This window comes from Pogona vitticeps, chromosome 1, assembly GCF_051106095.1.
Source record: "Pogona vitticeps strain Pit_001003342236 chromosome 1, PviZW2.1, whole genome shotgun sequence".
Classification (NCBI taxonomy): domain Eukaryota; kingdom Metazoa; phylum Chordata; class Lepidosauria; order Squamata; family Agamidae; genus Pogona; species Pogona vitticeps.
In genome coordinates, this window is record NC_135783.1 from 302,286,782 (window position 1) to 302,305,781 (window position 19,000).

The 19,000-nt window shown below is 40.4% G+C and overlaps 1 protein-coding gene across 2 annotated transcripts in view; it reads left to right on the top strand.

The window, feature by feature from the left end:
• Positions 1 to 19,000, top strand: part of INO80 (INO80 complex ATPase subunit) — an 85,162-nt gene that overhangs the window by 28,922 nt on the left and 37,240 nt on the right. For both annotated transcript variants that reach the window (XM_020793730.3, XM_072986257.2), the window contains exons 16-25: positions 689 to 831; positions 1,880 to 1,964; positions 2,225 to 2,342; positions 2,849 to 2,934; positions 4,012 to 4,179; positions 4,818 to 4,951; positions 5,358 to 5,425; positions 9,716 to 9,809; positions 11,401 to 11,578; positions 18,105 to 18,242. In XM_020793730.3, coding sequence (XP_020649389.2) covers positions 689 to 831; positions 1,880 to 1,964; positions 2,225 to 2,342; positions 2,849 to 2,934; positions 4,012 to 4,179; positions 4,818 to 4,951; positions 5,358 to 5,425; positions 9,716 to 9,809; positions 11,401 to 11,578; positions 18,105 to 18,242 — 1,212 coding nt within the window. The remainder of the gene's footprint in view (positions 1 to 688; positions 832 to 1,879; positions 1,965 to 2,224; positions 2,343 to 2,848; positions 2,935 to 4,011; positions 4,180 to 4,817; positions 4,952 to 5,357; positions 5,426 to 9,715; positions 9,810 to 11,400; positions 11,579 to 18,104; positions 18,243 to 19,000) is intronic.

Genomic DNA, 19,000 nt, shown 5'->3' on the forward strand with positions numbered 1-19,000 from the left:
CAGATGCCTTCACTACCAGCTGGGCTGGCCAGGGTAGCTGGGAGTTGCAGTCCAAGAACACCTGCTTTACCCAAGGTCGAGAACCTCTGTTGTAGGGCTATCTTGGTGGAAGTCTGATTATATAGGTGTCTAGTGTGCTATCAAGTAAATTTTGACTTATGGTGACTCTTTCCAGGGTTTTGAGGTAGAGCATACATGGAAGTGGGGTGCCCCTGGGACTGTGCAGCATGCCAAAGGCCACACAGGCTGATTCTTATTGCAGGAGGCCCAGTGGGGAATTGAACTCCTAACCTTTGGCTTCCTAGCCAGATACCTAAACCTATAGTCAGAGGTATACTCCTGTGTACCAGAACTAGATATTATGATGCAGTTTTTACAACATGAGGCCTCACAGTCATGAAATGAAAATCTTCTGATAGCGGCCATTCTTTTCTCCTCTTTTCTAAACTGGGAGCATTTGGGAGATTCCAGGTCTCCACAGATTGGCAGACAAATGCATGAAGCTTGTGGGCAACTTGTTATGCATATATTACCCTGATGTCAGTTCCTGATATTTTGTTTAATTATTAGCCAGGACACAAAAATTTGGAAAACACTGAAAAAGTCATCATATGATTGTTGAATAGAAACATTCGATTTTTGTACTACTTGGTTTATGTAACCCTGGTCTTTTTTCCCCCTATTACAGAAAACTTTGTATACTCAGGATGCTCCTTTCCATGTAGTGATCACCAGTTATCAGCTTGTAGTCCAAGATGTGAAGTATTTCCAACGGGTTAAGTGGCAATACATGGTACTGGATGAGGCACAGGCACTCAAGAGTAGCTCCAGGTAATTTGTGGAGAGAAAAAAATGCCAGAATTTGGTGGCTGTTGACAGAAAGGAAATTAGTATACAGGAGATATAGGCATACAAAATTCTGAATGATTTTTTAAAATATTATTTTGGGGGTTGCATTGTGATGCTTATGGATTTTTCTTTCTGTCTTAATATGTTAAGACTCTAACCTAAATATGTACTGCACTAGTAGCTTGGATGAGTATAAGTATGATGTGAATTTTAAAGTCACTGAAAATGAACAGATGGGTGATGATGTCATAGTAGTGCTGTGCTAGGCCAGCCAAAAAGAGGAGGTGCTTCTACCACTAGGCAAGTGACAAACAGCAGATGTAAACCGGGTAGTACAGTTTAGCATAGACAAGAGGTGTGCCTTATCCATCACTGGCATCCTGCCACTGCCACTACTCAAAAGCTATGTGAACTGTAACTTACAATGAGCAACAGCAGCCAGCAGCAAAAGGAAGAACCACTGCTTCTTCTACTCTGTATTCTTCAGCTAGTTCTTTTAAAAAAAATCAACTGTTCAGTGAAATATTGGGAAAAAAGGAAAATGTTGAGACCTGTCTAAAGAAGTGGACTTGTCCATAAAAGCTCACATTAAAATATAGCAGTTAGTCTTTATGGGGTTACAAACCTGACATCCTAACACAGACTAGCGCAGCTACCTCTTGTTATACCATGTTGGCCACTGTGCTGTTGCACAACAGGAGAGATGTCATCAAAAGTGGTAGACCTGTGTGCAATCCAGTGAAGCTCCATGCAACCTGAGATTGAAGCATGGACTTTTTAATTAGCATCAATTTGCCACCACTTGTTGTGTCACTCCAGTTGTGCCAGTGGAGCTGTGCAACAGGATTTGGGCCAATATATCAGTTTTAACAGCTTTTGGGGAGGCGGGAACAGCATGAAAATGTATCTGGTCTTTTCTGTGTCCAGGGAAAGACCTTGGAAATTGATTTTTTACATGTGAGCAGCAATTACATTTTTGTCACTCATTTTGATAGCTTATTTTTAATACTTAGAATACAATGTATTTCAGTGTCCGCTGGAAAATTTTACTTCAGTTCCAGTGCCGAAATCGACTGTTACTAACTGGGACACCCATCCAAAACACCATGGCTGAGGTATGCTTTGTTCTCTTTGGTTTATTCTGTTTTGTTTTGTTTTAAATAAGGCCACCTTCTGCCTGCCGTGGAAGGTGGCAAGAATTGTCTTTGTCACTGCTGTTGAAGGCTTTTCCCTCAAGGCAATATGAATGTGTGTAATTTTTGAAGATTAAACAATTACTGGCAATTGGACTTTGGTTTAGCCTATTTGATACACTCTGTAGTATGGTTATTTCAGCAGGTAACTTTTAACAATTGCATTTGCTTTTGTGTTGCAGCTCTGGGCTTTGCTTCATTTCATTATGCCAACATTGTTTGACTCCCATGAGGAATTCAATGAATGGTTTTCTAAAGATATTGAAAGCCATGCGGAAAATAAATCTGCCATTGATGAGAGTAAGTACTGGGCAGGAATCTGAGTTCCATATCTCAAGCATGACTGATCTTAAGTACAAGAATGCATTACATGATTTTTATATAACTGTAGATCCAGGTAAACATATTCCATACTATTAAGGAAAATGGTTTTGTGGAAAATGGAGACATCAGCAATATATATATAAGCAAGTTTTTGGGAACAGCAGCACCAGGGATGCTTTTAGGGTACAGAAGAGGAAAAGAGAAAGGGAAGAGATCACAACTACATGAAGTCTCCCACCACTAGTGCTAAACTCTAAGATTTGAGGGAAATTCCCACAAAAGTGCAACATTGATAAAAGCATTGAGCTGCTGGTGCCCTATAGTACTCCTGTTTCTAGTACTGAATTGCCAAGAGTCAAAAACTGTGAATTGAGTTGCTTGAGTTTTATAGCATTTTCAGTAAAGACTAATTTAAGTAGTGGCACATAGGTTTTTAGCATTAAAACTGGTGATTACAGGTTGCTTTTTCTCTCAAATTCCAGATCAACTTTCTCGCTTGCACATGATCCTGAAACCTTTTATGCTGAGGAGAATCAAGAAAGATGTGGAAAATGAGCTGTCAGACAAGGTGCCAGATGGACTTAGCTGAAAGATAAAACTTTGCATTTTCAGGATTATGCATTATTATGAAATGCTTGTGTCTTGCATTAAAACAGATTTTGAAAAATGTCACCTTATCCAACATATGTTTTGTTAGGTCCAGAGCTGCTGTTATGGGAAACAGAAGGAAGCCCAAGAAGGCATTACTTTCAATATTGCCTGATAATTAGTATAAACATAGTATTTATTTTCTTGGCATACCTTTCCATACCTCTTGTTTTCAGTTTAGATCCATTGGTGTTAAGTCATCCTTCAAAGAAACCGGAGAACTGATCAGTGACTCTGATACAGTGAACTGTCCCAACTCTATTAGTAGCCAATTAGAAAGCAGCTATCAAAGTGAATATTATGCAAGAACCTGGGCATTTCTGCAGCAGAATTATGCAATGCTGAATTCTAAATTCTGTGAGAATACCAGACCCAGAATACAGTGGTGCCCCACACCACGACGATAATCCGTTCCCCTGAAATCGCTGTTAAGCGGAAACATCGTTCAGCGAAAACAGTTTCCCCATTGGAATGCATTGAAACCCATTTAATGCATTCCAATGGGAAAATTACCTCATTGTCCAGCGAAGATCGCCCATAGGGGAAGCCATTTTCCGAGCGCCGATCAGCTGTTAAAATGGCTGCCCTGCGAAGCATGGGTCCAGAAAACACAGGGCAGCCATTTTGCGGAGCTGGAAAACATCGTCGTCTTGCGAACAAACGGTTCACGAAGCACGGACCTAATCGTAGTCAAATGAAAATCCCCCATAGGAAACATTGTTTTGTGATTGCTATAGCAAAGCCACCTAGCTTTATTAAATATAGAAGAAACCTTGCTTTTTTGCCATTTCGGCTGGGGGATGCTTCCTGTCCAAATGTTCCTGAATGAAGAACAGTTTTTTGTATGTTTATTCTGATTGTGGACCCCCTGAATGAATATGTGCCTGAATATTTCTTTGCCTCTTATGTGCTATGACCATTCATAGATTGTGTGTCTTAAACCTTACTTTCTTGTTGATTTCTTTTGGTAATAGTCTAATCTGTTTCCATTTTTCAGATTGAGATTCTTATGTATTGCCAACAGACCAGTAGACAAAAATTATTGTACCAAGCACTGAAGAACAAAATTTCCATTGATGATCTTCTGCAGTCCTCCATGGGTACTACTCAGCAAGCACAAAATACCACAAGCAGCCTCATGAATCTAGTCATGCAGTTCAGGAAGGTGAGATGTATGGATATTGATCATTCTGATATTCTTATTAGATAAGCATTAGAACAAAAATTATTGTGTGCCAACACTCCCTTGCTTCTGAGTGCAAGACTAACAAATTCCAGTCTTTCTTCAGTTGTGACATTTATACTGTAGCTTGTAACTTACAGCTTGAGGGGATGCAATACAGTATAATTTGGGGTGGGAGATGTGAAAATTTTGGAAGGGAAGGAAGAAAGAGGATAGAGAAAATAACAGCTAGGCTTGATGTGTGCCCAGCTTAGAATAATTACTTCTTAAGATATAGTCTCCAGCCATCTTTTGTGAAGTAATTCCGTTTGGGATGTACTTGAGGATAACCAGAATTCTGCATTTTTAAGCATATTCAAGGGGAACTATGGGAGTGTTGTTACAGCAATACACAATGTGCCTTTTGCATGTGGACTGAACACATGACCACACTGCTAGGACTCATCTGGCACCTTATCTATTAGTTGTGCAAACCTCTGCAGTTCTTGTTGCACATGCATAAGTGTCCAATGGGAATTCAGCCAGTGTGGGTTTCCCCCCCAAACCTTTGGAATGTCTAAACAGTGTGCATAATTAATTTTCACAATATCTTCTAACTCTTGACATTTTTAAAAAAATAGGTCTGCAATCATCCAGAACTCTTTGAGCGACAAGAAACTTGGTCACCATTTCATATTTCGTTGAAGCCATACCAGATTTCAAAATTTCTGTACCGTCATGGGCAGATCAGGGTGTTTAACCACTCACGGGACAGGTAAGTAATGTTGGTGTTCCATCAGCTTCTTCAGTTCCATATTTTCAGTCACTAGAATTTCTTCAATGACTGCTGTGAAGAAGAGAGGATGTTTTTCTATCTCTCATTCTTCCAGACTTTGCTTATGTTTGATGAAGTCATAGAGCTGCTAGACAAAATAAGCTTCTTAGAGGAAAGGTGGAATTCAGAAATAACAAAAGTTGGAACTACCAACACTTGCTTACTTTGTCATATTTATCTATTTGTTATACTTATATACATATCTTTGCTCAGTGAACTCCCTCAGACTGAGGGAGAATAGCTGGCTGTCACCCAATGAGTTTCATGGTTCAGTGAAGACTTCAGAGTGGATCTCCAAAATCACAGTCTCACACTCTAATCATTACATTCTTGTGTTGATTTTTAGGTGGTTGCAGTTTTTACTTTCTCCTTTTGCACCAGATCACATCCAGCAGTCTCTCTTCCATAGGAGAGGTATGTTAAAGTTCTTGACAACACTGGATCAGTTTAACTCTTTATAATACATATCATGCCATTTTACTAGTGATAGTGGATTTAGCTTAGTTTTTCTAATTGTGGTTTAAGCTCCAAGGAAGGCAGTTTTAGGAACTTTTAAGCTATTCTATTCAATTACTAAATTATTTCATACTTCAGTATTCTTAATGTTAAGATTAAAGTACCTTCCTTCAGTTGAAATGCCTTGTTTTCACTGTTTCTTTGATGGAGTATGTGAAAAACAATTCATACACATTTTTATGGCATTTATCTCTGTACTGGAAAATCAAATCAAATAAATTTATTGTCATTGTAAGTATATACATGGTATACCCATACAGCGAAATTTACACAGACACCCAGAGACCAGACCCACATGCAAACACATAAAAATCCCCAAACACTCCCCACCCACTAAAAATCATCCACTAAGAATACAAACATCTACACCGCTGACACTCGCTACTGGTGTACCCTCAACTATTTACTGCTATTTCCTTCTGCTGATTTGGCATGCATCCCCTATCTATTGTTTTATTTCTATTGATGCAAATTGTTTTCTAAATTGGACTCAAACCATTTAGGGTTTTATAGGTTAAAATCGTCCTTCTCAGTGTTGGCCGCCATGTTGTGGAACTCTCTTCCTGCAGCAATATGTCAGGCCCCAACCTTCCTTGGCTTTAGGAAACAAGTAAAGGCTGGGCTCTTTACTCAGGGTTTCCATACTCTTGCCTCTGTTTAATTTGATTCTGGGAGTTTTTGGTCTCTCTAATTTTTGATGACCCGTGATTTTATGGTTGATTGTTTGGTCTGTCACCATCTTGTATCTTAGTACAGATTTTATTTAAGTTGTGGTTGTTTACTCTCTTGTTTAATATTTATTTGTTTATTATTGAATTTTAGTTTATGTTGATGTTCTTATTGTAAGTTGCCCAGAGTACTGGCCTGTTCCCTCGATTAGTGGGATGGATTGATTGATTGATTGATTGAATGAATGAATGAATGAATGAATAAACAAACAAACAAACAAACAAACAAACAAATAAAGGTAGGTATATTGCATTAATGCAAATGGGATATAACTTTCTATTCCCTGGTCTGCTTTCTATCTGACCAGGAGCATCTGTGTCCTGCATGAATTACACTTCAGTTTGTTCACCCTCAGTCAGTTCAATACCGACCCCAGTTAATGGATTAGGACAGATTTAGATGGAAAGAAAGTGGCGGGGGTGAGAGTTGAGCATCCTTAGTGTAAGCCACACACTCTCCTGTTGGTTTCATGTATATGTTAAATAGTGTAGGGAGGAAAGTGGGACTCTGAAGGACCTTACAGACCAACGGCCAAGGCATCAAACAGGTTTCCCCAGCACTACTATTGGGGTTTGCCCCTCCAGGAAAGAAAGACCAGAGCCACTACAACACAGTCCCTCTCAGTCCCATCCCAATCAGGCCACCCAGAAGGTTACATGGTCAGTAGTATTGGAAGCCACTGAGAGGTCCAACAGAGGCACACTCTCTTATCTAATTCTCAGCATAGATTATCAGCCAAAGCAACCAGAGCAGTCTATGTCCCATAACTACCCTATTTCCCTGAAAATAAGATCTAACCTGAAAATAAGCCCTAGTATGATTTTTCAGGATGCTTGTAATATACCGTATTTGCCGGCATATAAAATGACTTTTTTGGCCCAAAAAACATGCCTCCAAGTGATCTTATATGCCGGGTGCACTTCAGTTGGGCCAGGAAGGAGCCGCCGCCACTGCCATTGAGTGAGTGACGTGGGGCTGCGCCGGCCGGGGAGGAAGGCAGGCAGGCAGGCGATCGGTCCGGATGGAGGGAGGGAAGCAGAGCCCGGCATGCCTGAGTGGCCAGAGCCCGCCGCCGGGCTGCCCGCCGCCCCACGCCACTGAGCCAGCTGCCCGCCCCTGCCCACCCAGCCACTTCCCCTCTTCCTCGCCCTCCTCAGGCCTGCCCAGCCGCTTCCCCTCCTCCTCGCCGCTGAGCCAGCTGCCCACTCGCTCGCCCGCCCCCACCCGCTCGGCCGCTTCTCCTCTTCCTCCTCCTCCTCCTCCACTGCCACCGCCCAACCGACCGCTTCCCCTCCCGGCCATGAACTTCCAGAGTGGGCCTAGGCAGAGCCACTGGCGCCGCAGCAGAGCCGTCCACTCTATATTTTGAGTGGAAATGTTGAGGGGTCGTCTTATACGCCCAGTCATCTTGTACGCCGGCAAATATGGTAAGCCCTACCCCAAAAATAAGCCCCAGTTAACTGAAATCCCACCCTTCACCATTGTGCAGGTCGCGAAAATGCTGCGGGGGGCCATTTCGGGTCGTCCGCGGCCGGCTCCAAAATGGCCGCCGGACCAGCGAAAATATCGCTGGAGGGGTAAGTTTTGGCGCCTATTGGAACGCATTAAACTAAGTTTAATGTGTCCCAATAGGCTTTTCCTGCCCCGTACAGCGATGTTTTCGCATAGCGAAGGTTAATCCGGAACGGATTAACCTCGCTATGCGGGGCACCACTGTACTGTAAAAATTAATATAATGCCCTATTTTATTTTTGGGGAAACACGGTAGGTCTAAAGCCAAGTTGAAATGGATCTAGATAATCTCATCTAGGTACCCTTAGAGCTGAGAAGCCACGACCCATTCTAGCACATTGCCCACAAAAGGAGTTTTGGAGATTTGTCCATAATTGTCCAGTATTGTGGAATTCAGAGAGGCCTTGCAACTGCTTCCTTGAGGCAAGATGTTTCCCTCCCCCCACTCCAAAGAGACATTCCCCGTACCCACTCAGCCAGACCCCATCTAGCTGTTTTTCTAATCCAGGAAGGGCAAAGATACAGGATACATAGGGTGGCTTTCACCTTTCCAAGGGTCCTGTCCACATCCTCAGATTCCAGAAATCTAAAGTAATCCATTAACAACGAGCGAGCAAGAGTCAAAATTATATCCACCAAACCAGCGTTCACTTCAGCATCCAAGTCAGAGAGGATTTGAATGATTTTATCTACAAAGTGTTGTGCAAATTGTTCACAGTGGGCTGTTGAATTATCAACATTCTCTTCTTGTGGACAAGAACATAGTAGGTCCTGATTGCTTGAGACAGATCATCTGGATGACTGCAGACATGGTGTGACAGAGAAGAAAAAACTTCTTCATTGCCAGAGCCAGCACAAAATAGGCTTTCCAGTGGTCTTTAGCCTGTTTGAACAGACTCACTCTGGGTTTTCTGCCATCATCACTCTAGTCTCTGTCCCATTCATTTTCATCATTGCCAGCTCTCTAGCAAATGAGAGACCAAGCCTGACTCCATTCATTGGGAGGGGATGCTTAGAAGCCATTGTGATACCGCTGCATCACTTTATTGGCTTCTCTTCATTTTGGTATCTATTGCAACTCATATATCTGTGTCAGTAACACTACTGCTTAATTTGTTAGTGCTCAAATGTTTTATTTTGTGCACAAGAGACACTGATAATGTATCTTCTCTAGTGCCACGTTTATATTTTGTTCAGTCCCAAAATCATTGGATCTCTGAATTACTGATCTGGTGTTTGCATCATTGAGTTATAGGGAGAAATGAGAGTGATCTGCAGTCATTTACCATTTTTTAGTCATTTCTCAACATCCTGTTGTCCTTAGGATTGGAGGAGTGATATGTATTTTGTCACCCACCTGTTCCCGTTTAGGAGTTCTCCTGCTCCTTCCTACTCTACCTAACCTCTATTGGCTGCTGTCATTTCACATTGCATCTATTTCTTGCATCTATTGGCACACATGGCTACATTAAAAGAAATAGTGCTGCAAATGGCAATTGTTACTGTGCTCCAGAAATCGTAGTTGAAGCAGTAGTCTTCATCATATTGACTACAGAGACATTTTGCATTGCATTTAGACTGTAATAACTGGTAGTGAGTTTTCTGTTAGAGAGAAAAATGGCATTTATTAAGTGAGGAAATGTGATTGCTGTCCACAAGAATCAACTGCTGTGTTCCTTCTTACATTTTGTAAGTTTTAGATGCTGGATAATCAAGCCTCCAGATTCTCTTAGTGACCTAAATTAAATACTGTCTATACTAATAGTGGATCCAGTTCTGTGTGTGCCAGTTAACATCATTCAGGGCAAGACAGACATGACAGCAGACTTGGCTGAATCCAAGAGTTTGCAGAATTATAGAGTGTTTCATGTAAAAAAGCTTAAGATGAAGGTATTACATGCCTGTTAATTCTATTACAACATTGAGTCTTTTTCTTTTATATTACAGGCACAGAAGAAGAGAATTGTTTCTCTTTCCTACGGTTTATTGATGTTTCTCCAGCAGAGATGGCAAACCTCATGCATAAGGGACATCTAGCAAGGTGAGGAATGCCAACATAAATCTTAAAATGGTTGGAGGAACACATGTGTCATTAATAAGAGAATAAATCTATAAGTATGTTTGCATTTCAGTAGACTGTAAAAAAGAAACATGCTTTTTGCCATTATATGGTGCTTTAAGGGAGTAGTTGTACTTACTTCATGCCATGGTGGTGAAGCATCAAAGTGATCATAATGATAATAGCAAATAAAAATCAGTGAAGAACTGCTAAGTGTTCAATCCCATTCAATGTACCTTTTAATTTTCAGCTCCACTGGGTGGGGCTCCGCCTCTCTGTCTCTCTATTTTGCTCCTGCACATGCGCGACTCCGTCCCCCCCCAAGCGCAGGGTTCCATCATGACCAGAACCTAACACAATTGCTGCGCAGAGGGGGAAGACAGCTGCACAGAGGGAAGCAGAGGTGCACTCATGCACACACACACACCCGAGCTTAGAGGGAACCTTGATCCCATTGCAAATATATTTGAGAGCAATACCCACTGAATGCAGTGAGACTTTATTCTCAGTAACTATGGACAGTGTTGGACTATGAAAAGTACAGTGGTGCCTCGCTTGACAACGTTAATTCGTTCCAGCGAAATCACTGTAGAGCGAAATCGTCGTCAAGCGAAATAAAAAAACCCATTAGAAACGCATTGAAAACCGTTCAATGCATTCCAATGGGTGAAATACCTGCTCGTCCAGTGAAGATCCTCCATACAGCGGCTATTTTCTGGTGCCTGTAATGCGAGGAATCCATCCCTAACACAGCTGGGAGCCATTTTCTAAGCCGGCGGCCATTTTGAAACCCAACAATCAGCTGTTTGCTGATCGTCGTAAAGCAAAAAATCGGTTCCCAAAACAGGGAACCGATCAGCATTAAGCGAAATTCCCCCATCTAAACATCGTTTTGCAATCGCAAAAGCAATCGCAAAAACTTCAACATTAAGTGGATTCGTCGTCAAGTGGGGTAATCGTCCAGCAGGGTACCACTGTACATGGTCATTACTTATTCTTAATTTTTCTGGCATTTCCCAAACATTTTATGGGGGGGGGGGGAAACAGACTTCCAATTAGTATAAATACACACTGGATATGAATATGTGTATTGTATGATTCTCACCATAGACATATATGTCAGACCATACATTGGCCTTAATAGGAAAAGGGGATCATTTTTACACATACTGTAAAATCATTTGCTATGAAGAGATTATTTCTAACTTCAAATAATTAAGACTGATAAAAGTTCAGGCTCGTTTTGTCATGTTCAGTTACTGAGTTTAAGTTATACAAAGACCTGATGTGCAATTCTATGTCAAATTTTACATATGAAATGGTGTGGCTCATTTAGTTATATTCTGCTCTGAAATGTGCTTTTTTCCTTGTAAGATACGCATATGACATTTTTGAATGTGTGAGATTGGAAGTGGAGGAAGAGGGATAGGTTAAATATCTGCATGTTTATTTCTGCTGTTTAAAGTACCAGCTCTAAGCATAAGTGATAAGGAGTTGAGGAGAAATACTACATTTCTGCATATTTTAAGTTCTTGTTCACAGAGCTGTGAATGTCTGCTATGGTTTGTTTCAGATGGTTAGCTCTTTTCCTGTCTCTGAAAGCCGCCTACAGGCTCCATCACTTTCGCTGCTGGAGAGAGCTGGAAGAAGACAGCCAACATAAGTCTCAGTGTCTGAAGAACAAAGATTTCTTGCTTGATGTAAATTTTCCACTCTCCCCTCCCAACTTGCACAGCTGCACTTTGCTGAGGGTAAGCTGTACTTTCAGTACAAATTCTTAGTGTAAATAGCGAATGTTAAAGGAAGTACTAAAAACCAGTAAATTGGTGCCCTCCAACAGTATCATTGTGTTATCAGAGAAGTATGTAACCTGTCTGGACCAGACAGTCCAATTTTTGCAGTTTATATAAGTTATGAAAATCAAGTACAGTGGTGCCTCGCATAACGTTTGCTTCGTTTAACGTTTTTTTCGCTTAACGTTTATTTTTTCAGAGTCAGATTGTGCTTCGTATAACGTTTTTCCCTATGGGCGATTTTCGCATAGCGTTTTTGGGACCATGCTTCGCTTAACGTTTTTGGTTTTAGGTCCCCTGCTTCACTTAACGATGTTCATTTTTTCAATTACAAAAGTGTCTTAACATGTTGAAAAACAGTTTTAAATGCTTGGAATCATTAGTGCACCTTCTAAAATGTGTGCATACTTAATTTGGCGTTGATCTGACTTTTCGTTAATTTTTTGTGAAGTTTTGTTTTTTGGCCCATAGGAACCAATGGACCTGTCAAAATCTGACAGCTCCATGCTTTCCTATGGGGGAGAAAACAATTTACAAAAAATTAACGAAAGTTCAGATCAACGCCAAATCAGGTTTGCACACAACTTAGGGGGTCCTCTAACGAACCCAAGAATTTAGAACAGTTGCTGAGTCTTCATTAATTTTTTGTGAATTTTTTCTTCCCCCATAGGAAATAATGGAGCTGTCAGATTTTGACAGCTGTCAAAAGTTGGGGGAAAAAAATTCACCATTAATTAACGAAAAGTCAGATCAAAGCCAAATTAACTTTTGCATCCGTTTTAGAGGGTGCAGAAGCTAATCCAAGCATTTAAAACCATTTTTGACCCTTTTATGACACACTTAATTTTGCAAAAATTGACTTGGCAAAGCCCTTGAAATGTATTGAGTCAGCTACAATACATTCCAATGGAGGATACATTGTATCGTTTAACGATGTTTCCTATGGGTTTTTTCGCTTAAGGACGGCAATCCGTGCCTATTGGAACGGATTAACCGGTTTCCAATGCATCTCTATGGGAAATGGTGTTTCGCATAACGATGTTTCACATAACTTTTTTTTTTGGAACCAATTAAAAACGTTATGCGAGGCACCACTGTACATTTAGGTATTTTTTCTTTTAATTCTGCTGTGGTTGAAATTAATATAATCAGTCTAGCACTGCTAGTTGTTTTAAGGACAAAGACACTTAATCTCCACCTCTAACTACTGAAGCTCGTGTTCAACCGTTTTGCTATCCATAGTAGTCTAGGATGAGAATGGGTGAGAGAACTTTAACTGCAGACATTTGGAATTGCACAGGTATTTTTTGCTTAAGACTGGTAAGAGCATAGTTCTAAGGTTTAGTTTTGCTCAGTTGTCTGCTGAGTACTGGTATTTTGCTGACCCATGAAGATGGTGGTTTCTATTATATTGAGGAGCCTAATGGCACAGTGGTTAAACTACAGTATTGCAGTGAACACCTGAACTCACAATCTGAGTTTGATCCTGGGCTCAAGTAGCTGTCTTGAAGTTGACTCAGACTTCCATCCTTCCGAGGTCAGTACATTGAGTACCCAGCTCTTTGGGCGGGGACAATATGTAGCCTGCATAACTAAAATTGTAAACTGCCCAACCCCTTCATTGATGGCTGCCTTGTCGTGGCAAGGGGACTTGAGTAATTCAGAGACACTATGGGCTATGCTGTGCACAGGCACCCAAGATGGACAGGTCATAGTGGAGAGTTCTGACTAAATGTGATCCACCTGGAACAGGACCTGGTAAGCCACTCCACTATCTTTGCCAAGAAAACTCCATGAACAGAAACAAAAGGCTAAAAGATATGATGCTGGAAGACGAGCCCCTCAGGTCGGAAGGCATCCAACATGCAACTGAGGAAGAGCGGAGGACAAGTACAAGTAGCTCCAGAGCTAATGAAGTGGTTGGGCCAAAGCCAAAAGGACGCTCAGCTGCAGACGTGCGTGGAAGTGAAAGGAAAGTCCGATGCTGCAAAGAAAAATACTGCATAGGAACCTGGAATGTAAGATCTATGAACCTTGGTAAGTTGGATGTGGTCAAACAGGAGATGGCAAAAATAAACATTGACATCCTGGGCGTCGGTGAACTAAAATGGACAGGAATGGGCAAATTCAATTCAGACGACTATCATATCTACTACTGTGGGCAAGAATCCCATAGAAGAAATGGAGTAGCCCTCATAGTCAACAAAAGAGTGGGAAAAGCTATACTGGGATGCAATCTCAAAATGATAAAATGATTTCAATACGAATCCAAGGTACAGTAGACCTTTCAACATCACAGTAATTCCCGTTTAAGCACCAACAACTGATGCTGAAGAGGCTGAAATTGACCAGTTCTATGAAGACTTACAACACCTTCTAGAACTGACACCAAGGAAAGATGTTGTCATTATAGGAAACTGGAATGCTAAAGTAAGGAGTCAAGAGATAAAAAGAACAACAGGTAAGTTTGACTTTGGAATTCAAAATGAAGCAGGGCAAAGGCTAATAGAGTTTTGTCAAGAGAAGAAACTGGTCATCAGAAACACTCTTTTCCAACAACACAAGAGGCGACTCTACACGTGGACATCACCAGATGGGCAATACCGAAATCAGATTGATTATGTTCTCCGCAGCCAAAGATGGAGAAGCTCTATAGAATCAACAAAAAACAATACCTGGAGTTGATTTTGGCTCTGATCATCAGTTTCTTATAGCAAAATTCAAGCTTCAACTGAAGAAAGTAGGAAACACCACTGGGCTATTCAGTTATAATCTAAACCAAATCACTTATGAATACACAGTGGAAGTGAAGAACAGATTTAAGGAACTAGATCTGGTGGACAGAGTGCCTGAAGAACTATGGATGGAGGCTCATAACATTGTACAGGAGGCAGCAACAGAAACAATCCCAAAGAAAAAGAAATGCAAGAAATCAAAGTGGCTGTCCAACGAGGCCTTACAAATAGCAGAGAAAAGAAGGGAAACCAAATGCAAGAGAGATGGGAAAGTTACAGAAAATTGAATGCAGATTTCCAAAGAACAGCAAGGAGAGACAAGAGGGCCTTCTTAAATGAACAGTGAAAATAAATAGAGGAAAATAATAGAAAAGGAAAAACTGGAGATCTGTTCAAGAAAATTGGAGATATTCAAGGAACATTTTGTGCAAAGATGGACATGATAAAGGACAAAAAGGGGAGAGACCTCACAGAAGCAGAAGACGTCAAGAAGAGGTGGCAAGAATACACAGAGGAATTATATCAGAAAGATTTGGATGTCCCAAACAACCAAGATAGTATGGTTGCTGACCTTGAGCCAGGCATCCTGGAGAGTGAAGTCAAGTGGGCTTTAGAAAGCATGGCTAACAACAAGGCCAGTGGAGGTGATGGCATTCCAGTGGAACTATTTAAAATCTTAAAAGATGACGCTGTTAAGGTGCTATACTCAATGTGCTAGCAAGTTTGGACAACACAGCAGTGCTCAGATGATTAGAAGAGATCAATCTACATCCCAATCCCAAAAAAGGGCAGTGACAAAGAAGGCTCCAACTACTGTAGAATTGCACTAATTTCCCACACTAGCAAGGTTATGCTCAAATTCCTCCAAGATAGGCTTCAGCAGTATGTGGACCGAGAACTCTCAGAAGTACGAGCTGGATTTCAAAGGGGCAGAGGAACTAGAGACCAAATTGCTAACATGCGCTGGATTATGGAGAAAGCAAGAGAGGTCCAGAAAAACATCTACTTCTGCTTCATTATGCAAAAGCCTTTGACTGTGTGGACCACAGCAAACAATGACAAGTCCTTAAAGAAATGGGAGTGCCTGACCCACCTTATCTATCTCCTGAGAAACCTATATGTGGGACAGGAAGCAACAGTTAGAACTGGATATGGAACAACTGATTGGTTCAAAATTGGGAAAGGAGTATGACAGGGCTGTAAATTGTCTCCATGCTTAATTAACTTATATGCAGAATACATCATACGAAAGGCTGGACTGGAGGAATCCCAAGCCGGAATTAAGATTGCTGGAAGAAATATCAACAACCTCCGATATGCAGATGATACCACTCTGATGGCAGAAAGTGAGGAGGAATTAAAGAACCTCTTATTGAGGGTGAAAGAGGAGAGTGCAAAAAATGGTCTGAAGCTCAAAATAAAAAAAAAACTAAGATTATGGCCACTGGTCCCATCACCTCCTGGCAAATAGAAGGGGAAGATATGGAGGCAGTGACAGATTTTACTTTCCTGGGCTCCATGATCACTGCAGATGGGACAGCAGCCATGAAATGAAAAGACATCTGCTTCTTGGGAGGAAAGTGATGACAAACCTTGACAGCATCTTAAAAAGCAGAGACATCAACTTGCCGACAAAGGTCCGCATAGTCAAAGCTATGTTTTTTCTAGTAGCAATGTTTGAAAATGAGAAGTCAAGAGGAGAAGGGGACGACAGAGGATGAGATGGTTGGACAGTGTCATTGAAGCTACCAACATGAATTTGACCCAACTCCAGGAGGCAGTAGAAAACATGAGGGCCTGGTGTACTCTGGTCCATGGGGTCACGAAGAGTCAGACACGACTTAACGACTAAACAAGGACAACAAACTGCCCAGAGAATGCATTAAACACTATGGGGAAGCAAATAAGCAGAACACTTGTTTGCTTTAAATGGGCCACAGCAATAAAACCCAGAACATGCACTTTAATCCCTACTGATTTCAGTCAGATTATGTCCAGAGATTATCTCCACTCGTATAGTTTCACTTTGAATCTAAAAGTGCATAGACAGCTATTTTAGAAATATTTTACTCTCTCTTTGGCATAGCTGCAAAAAACAGGTTATGTTTTTCAAATAAAAATACAGTGATGCCTTGCAAGACGAAAGTAATTCCTTCCACGAGTAGCGCTGTCTTGCTAAATTTTCGTCTTGCGAAAAGTGGTTTCCCATAGGAATGCATTGCAATGCATTCCTATGGGAATCTCGCGAGACAAATGCATTATTTTCGTCTTGCGAGGCATCGATCTTGCGCGGGGGGGAAATCATCTTGCGAAGCACGGCCATAGAAGAAGCCATCTTGCGAAGCACCACAGTGATCGCAAAAAACATTTGTCATGCGGGTTTTTCGTCCCACGAGGCATTCATCTTGCGAGGCACCACTGTATGAAGAAACATGCATGGGGAAGTAATTTTTTACCTTTTTCTTCTAACATATACCTGGTAGCCTTTGCATGTTAACATTTCACTTGCTGTTAACATAAACTAATTTATTATGATCCCCTTCATCTAAAATACGATTATTATTATATTATGTGGTTAACACTGTGTCCTTGCACTTCATTTACAAATGAGACATCTCCCAATGTAACTAAGTTAATTACATAACCTTTTTTTAGTTTAATCTAATCTAGTATATTACTAACTGTAACTGTTTTGTTAACTTGTTGTCTGGCTTCCGCTTCTTTAAAGTATTTTTTAATTTTTTTAAGCCTGGGCTTTCAAAAAAGACATGAGCTTTTATAGTATACTGTTTGATGTTTGTGACTCTGTTGAACATTCAAGTGCATGGTGGTAGGATAAGCTTTTAATGTCCAAATCTGTATGACAATGTGATTGTCTATAAGAGCTCTTAGAACCTCCGGCAAGTTTGTAATCCAGTTGGGATCACCTAAAGATGTTGACTTTATGGACTAGTGCCTCAACCTCACAAGTAGAACGTTCTGTGAAATGCAGAATCATGGTTGGCCCTTTTTACAAGTAATTACGCTAACTGTAGCAACCAACCAGGTAATTAAAGAAGCTGAAATCTGAGGTCTTTCCTCATAGACTTTTTAAAAAATGTTTAGCTAGTCTTCGTTGTAAATATGCTCCATTCAGTGTAGACCTTCATTAAGAGTAGTCAGTGGACTAAATGGGCAGGGTACAAATTCAAGAAATAAATAAATAATATTAATACTGAATGTAACAATTAAATAGTAGTGGTGTCATCTCAAGAATTATTGTCTCTTTTGAAGTGGAATAGAATCTAGAGCATGGGATGTTTCTAAAAATTAATTATTTATAGTTTCAATGCCAAAAATTACAGTTACAGTTTTGGCTACAGTTTTTAAAGAGGGACATTTTCCTGTTTGCCAGAAGTAAGCAAAATATTGAGTTTCTTCAGCCACTAGCTTCTCAATACAAACCACACACTCTGTTTCCAGCCAGCTTGTGGTTACTTCAGCACCCAATAGAAAATAAGAGGCATGGCACTAACCAGCATTTAACTCATGTGTTTTCCTTCTACTGATTAGTGAGTCTGGACCTCAGAAATTAAAAATCACAGTTAGACTACAAAATGAGTGAACACATACTTTAGTAGTTTACTATCATAATGTAGTTATAACTTAGTTATATCTCTGTGAATTTTTTTGTGACTAGTTACTTGCAAGCTCATATGATAATAATATTCTGAACTTTCACAAAACATTTTAAATTTTATTAATTTTAGAACCTTGTGTTCACGAGCCACTGTAAAGCAGTCACTGGCTACACTGATTACATCATTCATCAGCGATCAGCTACCTCATGGAAACAGTGTTGTCAAATTATAGAGCTGCCATCCTTCCTGTCTGTAGTGAGTCCAAGGGTGAGTCTTCTGTGTTTATTTTCTAAAGTTCTATCTTCACTCTTAATATTTTTCTTTAGTGTATTTTGCCAGAAATCCAATATTCTTTCTTTTTCTAAGGAGTACGTAATTTGTGTTGCTTTACATTTTTATTTTATTTGGTATTTCTTTTCTTCGTTCTTTCAGAACTTGTTCTAGTTTTGATTAACTGTAAGAAATTCAAGCCCTTTTCAGGTGTCATGTTTGACTGAGAGAACAGGAATTGACATTTGTATGTTTGACATCTTGTTGTAGGGGACACTATGTGCAGACCTGATCTGTTCTTGTGGTAAACATAAAATAATATTAAAGCTATAGGAAATGTCTTTTTCTGAGTGAAAAGTAGAAATTTGGAAAGGGGGAAGTTGGAATAGTATGCACTATTGTCCTCTTTCTATTAGGTCTCAATGTAGTGCTGTGTATGAGTTTTGTATCAAAGTAGGTTTCTTCTTCAGCTAATGAGAAGTGTTGTCAGGTGCTACATACCCACTATAAATTTGCTCTCAAATGGAATAGTTCCTGCTTTCCTGCTGAGTTCTGTTTTAATCACAGCAGAGAAAGCATCTAAAATGGCGTAACTGTGTATAATTACCATATAGTATATTTTGGAGCCTGTGGCTCAAAGATAGTATTCTTCTGCCAGTGTTCTCCTTGTGGGGGCAAATTGTTGTGATTTAACAGCCACTTTCCTTGTCTTACCTATTTGGATAAGAACTATTTCCATTTTGTTGACTCTTGCA